Source organism: Cryptomeria japonica, chromosome 3 (assembly GCF_030272615.1).
Source record: "Cryptomeria japonica chromosome 3, Sugi_1.0, whole genome shotgun sequence".
NCBI classification, from domain to species: domain Eukaryota; kingdom Viridiplantae; phylum Streptophyta; class Pinopsida; order Cupressales; family Cupressaceae; genus Cryptomeria; species Cryptomeria japonica.
This window is the reverse complement of record NC_081407.1, coordinates 433,678,948-433,686,888: the sequence shown is the minus strand read 5'-3', so window position 1 is coordinate 433,686,888 and position 7,941 is coordinate 433,678,948. Positions and strand designations below refer to the sequence as shown.

Genomic DNA, 7,941 nt, shown 5'->3' with positions numbered 1-7,941 from the left:
ACAATGAAATGTTGAAGTGATCTTCACTCAAATCTATTAGATTTCCATAATCCATGATAATGAAGTAAACAACTTCTGGATTTGATTGTGTGCAAGTTTTTAATCATCATTAAAAACTTGCACAAAATCAAATCCAAAAGTTGTTTACTTCATGATCTTCATTTTTATCATTCACTAGTTACTTGGAATTTTATGAATTGAGCAAATGTTCAGCAATTTAATCTAAACGAAAAGGTTCATCTCTTACATTGCACATATAACTAGCCCACACACTATCCTATTACACAACATACTTAGAGCACTCTTTTAACAATTTTTTACAAGAAATGGGCTCTTATGCAACTCTTATTTATTCTATGATTTTAAAATTTCTAAAACAATCCATAAAATTAATTTTAAGTAAAGACATTAACTTTCCACAATCCATAAAATTAATTTTAAGACAAGACATCAACTTTCCACAATCCATAAAATTAGAACAATTGTTTTTATAAAATTAGCTCAATTATTTCTGAATTAGATTGTGCATTAATTTTATTAAACATAAGCTATTTCCATAATCCATATAAAATGAATCATAAAATTAAAACAATTGTTACTATAAAATTAATACAATTATTTTTAAATTAAATTGTATGTTAATTTAATTAAAAATATGTTATTTCTATAATTCATATAAATAAATCATAATATTTTTGATATGCTGACCAGTAATAAACTGCGAAAAGGCAAACCAGACCACTAACTACCAACATAATAAATATTTCTCCTAAACATTGTATAGAATTATTTGTTCTTTTCATCTTAATGGCGCACCACCAAATGATCCAAACCATTAAAATAAGAACCGTACAAAAAAGTCTTTAATCCAGACAACAAATACAAAACTGTAGCAAATTTCTACCGGAAACAGAAACATTAATATTCTGATTCAATTAATTTCCAAGTGACAGACAATAAAATCCTTGAACAACTCTTTATCAATATATCAAAGCATTAGAATTAGAAGACTTTAGAAAGGAAACAATAACACTAATAACTTAATCATAATAACAACAAATTGTCCGCTAAACTTTAAATCCGGAGCAAAGCAAATCACATATCCAGTGCCTGAACCTTAAAAAATAGACAATAAAATGCTTGAAGAACTCTTTATCAACGTTATAGCATTAGATTTAGAAGACTTGAAAAAGGAAACGATAACACTAATAATCATAATAAATTGCCCGCTAACCTTTTAAAACCCGAGCAAATCAGAAGTGAAAGTGAAAACATTTTACAGAGTCAGTGCCATACAAAACCCTCACATTTAAACAGTAAGCAAGAGGAAGAGGAACAGAAACAGGAACAGGAACAGGAGCCCTAATTGAGAATCGGAAGAATCAATTGACAGTAACTGTTCCTCTCATGCCGGCTCCCTCGTGAGGCCCGCAGTAGAATTTGTAGGTGCCCTTCTTGTCAAGGGTTACTTTGTAGGTCTGGCCAGGGGCATTCAGCAAATCTTCTTCCAGCATGGAAATGGTGCCGGCATCAACGCCGGAGGGCACTTCATCCTCAAGAAAGATCACATTGTGGGGAAATCCCGCGTTGTTCTTGAAAATGATGGTCTCCCCTGCCGGCACCGAGAATTCATTCGGCACGAACTCAAGCTCGCCACCGTTGCCGCCCAGCAGCACCTCCATTGCCGCCGCCGGACCGACCAGAGCGCTCCCCGCTATGGCCACGCTCGCCGCCGATGTCGCCGCCATCTTCATCACATTTTCCCTCATCGAAGCGCGCACCTTCACCATTTTCCCCCTAGCCCCTCTGCTCAGAGGGCTGTGCGGCGGCGCTGCCTTTGCCACCGCCGCCTTTGCGCATTCTGTCTTTACGCTGGAGATCGCTACTGTAATGGCTGCCATTGGTAGTGAGTGAGTTAGGAAGAGAGAGAGAGAGAGAGAGAGAGAGGAGTGAATTGGTATGGGGAGGGTATAGGTACTTTGTAGTTGTAGAGATATGAGGATAAGAGAGGTGTTTGTGGCCACACACTCGTGCTCTCATGGCAGATTTTATCTGCTGTACCATTGATAAGCCTCATCTCCACCTGACCAGCCAGATTGGGCGATGAGGGATTGATTGGGTGGAGTGGGATATTAGGTTACGTGGCTATAGCTTGGCCATGGTTCTACATCCTTACTTTTTGGTTCTTTTGGGCGATGAGGGATTGATTGGGTGGAGTGGGATATTAGGTTACGTGGCTATAGCTTGGCCATGGTTCTACATCCTTGCACACTTTTTGGTTCTTTCTTCCACCCATAGGCTGATTTTTGAGTTTGCACAAGCCTATTAAGCATGGACGTGCCTATTCTTGCTCGAAAATGGCAATACAGATTGACTAACACTCGTGTGTTTTACACCGTCGATTTTACAATAAGCGGTTGTGATTGACTAACACGTCGCTATCACATCGTACGAAAGGTTTGTTTTGGAAGCTTCAGAGATCTTATTTAGGTAAAAGAAGTGAATTTATAGGCATTATTTTAGTAATTGGTAAGGTTTTGTTAAGGTTTTAGCTTCTTTTCATATAAGTTCAAGGTTCAATTATTGTTGGTTGGATTTATCCAATGAATGGCTTGTTCGAGCCTGTCTACTCATGCTTGGGGATTATTCTTGCCTCAACTTGCCCCCAAATTAAAATTCTAGGTTGGGTTAGGGGGACACCCCTAGGTAGAAAGAGAGAAAAAGGATCATTAAACATTAGGAATCGCTTCAAAAAGAAATTGACATTAAGAGTCAATAGACATCAACAAACATTAGGAGTCGCTTCAAAGAGAAATTAGCTTATATGTAGATTTATTACTAATGTGGCTTATGATTGTAATCTTTTTATATTATTATTATTTTAAAGGCCTCACATAAAATTAAGACAAGTCTAGGATTTGCCTTTTCATTTTGAAGCATATTTCATTATTTAGTTAGAAGACAACGTTGAGTAAAATTTTGAAGGTTGCATTAGAATAGGAATAGGGTCTATTTAAGATCTATTTACTTCAAAAAAAACATGCATTTATAGACATCTATAGGACATTAGCAATCAACAAGAATTAAGAAGAATTAGAAATCACTTCAAAGAAAAAATGGATTATATATAGATACATTACTAATGTGGTTTATGATTGTAATCTTCTATATCATTATTTAAAGGCTTTACTTACAATTAAGAGAAGTCTAGGTCTTGTCTTTCTATTTTGAAGTATATCTTATTATTTAGTAAGATCTTTGAAAAATCATGCATTTATAGATATCTATAAGGTATTAATAATCAACAAGGATTCACATGCATTAGAAATCACTCCAAAGAAAAAATGGTTTATGTATAGATTACTAATGTCATTTATGATTATAATCCTCTATATCCTTATTTAAAGGTTTTGGTTACAATTAAGAGAAGTCTAGGTCTTGTCTTTTTATTTGGAAGCATATCTTATTATATAATTTGAAGACAAAGCTAAGTAAAATTTGAAGGTTACATTAGCATAGGAGCATATTGTACCAATTTGATCTATTTAATATCTAATCACTTAAAAAACTTACATTTATAAACATTTATAGAGCATTAGCAATCAACAAGGATTATGAAGCATTGGTGATCACTTCAAAGAGAAATTGGATTGTTGAACTTCTAAAGTTAAATGATACATCTAGACATTATACTAATGCATTTGTTCATCATGTATATACATTTACATTTCTAATGTGATATATGCTTGTAATTTTGCATGTCATTATTTAAAGGCTTCATTTACAACTAAGAGAAGTCTAGGTCTTTGCCTTTTATTTTGAAGTATATCTTACTATGCAGTTAGAAGACAAAACTAAGAATTTTTTTGAAGGTTGGATTAGCATAGTGATAAATTGTATCGCATGGAATAAACCACATACGATGATCTTATCTAGAACTACACTGCACTTTATGGTTTTGTTAGGGTCAGATTATATGATGTGGCCCTCTCTAAGACTTGATCAATTAACATAGCTTTATCGAGGATTAGATTGCATGAGGCGAATTTGTTTGCAATAGCTTAGACCTTGTTAGAGTCGATCTCAATTTTCTAATCCATGTTCCAAACCCTGATCTTTTTATTTTGATTTCTTATCACAACACATCAAGTAGTCAAATTGGCAACTCATTATGAATAAATAAGGTCTTGTATTATTGTCCAATTACTCAATTTCTTAGCTCTTTGATTTAGAACTAATTTATTTTTCTTTTTGATTAGTTTTGCATACTTGTACAATTTTTATTTCTTTCTTTCTCATCCTAGGCTATTTTTTTAGTTTACTTGAGCCTATTAACCATTAAGATCTATTTACTTTTTAAAATGATGCATTTATAGGGCATTAGCAATCAAGAAGCATGTGTAATCATTTCAAAGAGATATTGTATTATAAAGTTAAAGTATACATCTAAACATTATACTAAAATATTTGCTCACTATGCATATACATAATTTACATTACTAATGTGGCTTATGGTTGTAAAATTGCTCATCACTATATAAAGGCTTTACTTACAATTAAGAGGACTCTAGGTAATCTCTTCTTATTTTTTACCATATATATTATTAGAAGGCAAAGCTAAGTAAAATTTTGAAGGCTAGATTATAGAGCTTCTAAAGTTAAACTAAATAACTAGACATTATACTAATAAATTTATTCATCATCTGTATACATTTACATTTCTAAGGTGGCCTATGATTGTAATCTTGTAAAGGTTTAGCTTATATTGAGAGAAGGCTAGGTCTTATCCTCTTATTTTGAAGCATGTCTTATTATGTATTTAGAATACAAAGTTAACTGGGAATTTAAAAATTGGATTAACATGACAATTGATTGATCACATGGACTAAACTAAATGGGTGATCCTATCTAGGATTAGATTGTATGATGTGGCCCTGTCGAAGACTAGATCACACAACATAGTTTTGTATAGGACTAGATTGCATTAGATGAAATTGTTCATATTAGTTTAGACCTTGTTAGAGTTGGTCAAATTTTTCTAATTAATGTTCCAAATCTTGAATTTTTATTTTGATTACTTAAATCGCAACACATTAACAAGTCAAATTGACACCTAATTGGAATTAAATAAGTTCTTGTATTCATCTCCAACTACAAAGTTTCTTAGATATTCAATTTCAAACTTTTCAATGTTTAGTTATTCTATTATATTTTAAATCATATTGTAGAAAAAATGTATTCATTTCCTCACATTAAATTGGTGAACCTTCACACTATTTACAACACCTAGAATTTATTCCCAAGGTATCTCTTCATTCAGTTTTAAATACCAAATATATGTACTATTTTGGTATCATTTTTACATCTTGTGACCTTCCAATACTACTATCTACAAATTTTGTATTGATTATATTTTCTCAATATGGAACCTCTTGAACTATTAATCATGATTGATATGCATGCACATGACCATGACCATGATCCATGATCGTGACAATCTTTTGTGCATCGTAAATGATTGTAAACTACATCCTAAGTCCATTACCTTCTTGTGTTGATATATATGCTTGGAAATTATTTTATTACAACAATGGTACCTAAGTTTTTTAGATCTCTTTCATGATTTTAATGATGAGCATCTTATTTAAGAGTCTAACACGGTAACATTTGATGAATAAGGAAATGCTTATATGCACACAATTTTCAGTTCTTCATTCTATATATGTGCAGGCATGATACTACTCTCTTGCTTAATGCATTTAAAAATAAATTGTTTTAATATTCTTGGAAATGGCTTATATTTTATCTCATTCTTATTTTACTTTATTCTATTATTTAGAAAATAAACAAAAAATCATATTTACTAGTCAACCTTGAGTGCTTTATCATGATGATCTCAATACTTCAACCTCTACTAGCTATACCCTAGATAATACTATGTAGCCCCTTACATAGTTTCTCACAATACATCATTATTTAGTGTCCATTGTGACACCCTTTTTTTTCCAATGAAACAAATGAGGCTTGAATGGTTCTAAAAGGAAGAGATAATCATCTCTTAGGGTTCAAGTGGCTAATAGTGTGCAAGATTATCATGATGTAATGTACACATATCTTGTTCTGTAGCATGATAAAGTAGATAACATGGAAGTAAATGAGGAAGAAGAGCTTCATTAAATAACAACTTATAATTTCCATCTAGATCTTTGAAGGATGGTTTCAAATTCATTCAGGATGTGCAATTCCCACCTATTCATTTTCTTGTCATGCCTTTGATTGGAATTACTTTTTGACTATGTATCAAGAGATGCATAGGTCATACTTGCACTTGTTGCATTGACTATTTATTAGTGTTTCAGCTTTATAATTTTTATTGATAGTCCTTGTTGTGTTTTTTGTTTGGTTGCATTGAGATGCATGTATAAAATTGTGTCATCCTTTGTAAGAACTTGATGTATTTTGTTACTATTATATTCCTTGAGAATGTTTTTTTATGGTTGGTGTATCAAGTCATATATGTAGCGTGATTATATGGTTTCTATGGTGTATGAGGTATTGAACTCTATTCAATTATTCTGTTTTATTTTGGCTATTATGTGTGTATGTGCCAGGAGTAGGTATGCTTGATGTGTGAATCAAGTGTGTAGGTATAGGTACATGGTTATTTCTCCACTTGAATTGGCAAGTATAAGTTATTTCCCCAATGTTGGTTAAGCGGAGATGTCATGTTGGGTAATGAGTTGTTAACCACTATTGCCTTTCTGTTATGGTTTAGATGTAAATCAAAGGTGATTGCACACTTTGTATGTTTTGAAAAAAAAACAATTATTGTATGATTTATATTATTGTTGTTTGGTTTCTTATGTGCATGCAATTGTATTTCTAAATTAAACACTTGGGTACATTAATGATGTATGATGCATTGGGGATTGATAAAGAAAAGAAAAAAGGAAAATTTGTAATTTTTAATTGTGTTAGAAATGATATTGAATTCTTACTGTAGGTGAGAAAAATCTGATCTGAAATCTTATGAGAGAAGATTTAGATAGATCAATCACCCAACAATGAAGTACATGCAAAACACACACATGCAAAACAAAACTCTAAGTTAGAAACACACATGCATGCTATGAAAATCTACTTCATTGCACTCCTTAAATCAAGGTCTTGTCTTTTTAAGATTTTTGCTCTCAGAGCACTGTGCACAAGAGGCTATGATTTATTGGAGATTCGAGATGATGAATGCAAAGAAAACTAAAGAAAGCGAAATGCAAGAGAATAATGCAAAAGGAGGACTAATTGTTAGATTGCTAGATCATTCAAATGAAAGAGGGGTTGGATTTTTATAGATGTTCTCCAGGTGATTCCACATTGTGGGATGAATATGGGATAAAAAGTAGGGCTTGAGAGTTTAATCCCACATGCATGAGGTGGATGGAAATAGGTAGAGGAGGAAGCATAAATGAGTCATGTAGATGCTTATGCATATGTTTATGAAGATGGATATATTAAATAAAATATTAAACGATAAATGATAATAATATTTTATTTTGCTCGGTGATAAATGATAATAATATTAATGAATGGTAAATGATAGAATATTAACATTATTAAATGGATAAATGATAATATTGATATTGATGATATATATATATATATAATATTAATGAATAATGATGGATAAATAATAATATTTAATGGATAATATTTGATGGAATAATGCATGAAAATGAAGTCGATCCACCCGGGATTAAGATGACAAATTTTATGTGTCTACAATTACAATTAGATTAATTGTGATCAAAAAAATATTTCTTATGTGGGGAAGTTAAATTAAATTATTTAATTCCAAGAGGGGAATTAGATTGTGTTATTACAATTGCTTGCAAAAGGACAACATTGTATTATTTTATTTGTCTTTGAAAAGAATATAACTTAGAC

The 7,941-nt window shown here is 31.9% G+C and overlaps 1 protein-coding gene across 1 annotated transcript; it reads right to left on the bottom strand.

The window, feature by feature from the left end:
- Positions 1 to 1,137: 1,137 nt before the first annotated feature.
- Positions 1,138 to 2,097, bottom strand: LOC131068488 (plastocyanin). Its single transcript, XM_058003672.1, has one exon. It carries the CDS (start codon positions 1,899 to 1,901, stop codon positions 1,383 to 1,385), a length of 519 nt encoding a protein of 172 aa, XP_057859655.1. The 5' UTR covers positions 1,902 to 2,097; the 3' UTR covers positions 1,138 to 1,382.
- Between the last annotated feature and the right edge of the window lie 5,844 nt (positions 2,098 to 7,941).

Coding starts and splice junctions, on each gene's coding strand:
- LOC131068488 (XM_058003672.1), bottom strand. CDS start 1,901: ATGGCAGCCATTACAGTAGCGATCTCCAGCGTAAAGACAGAATGCGCA.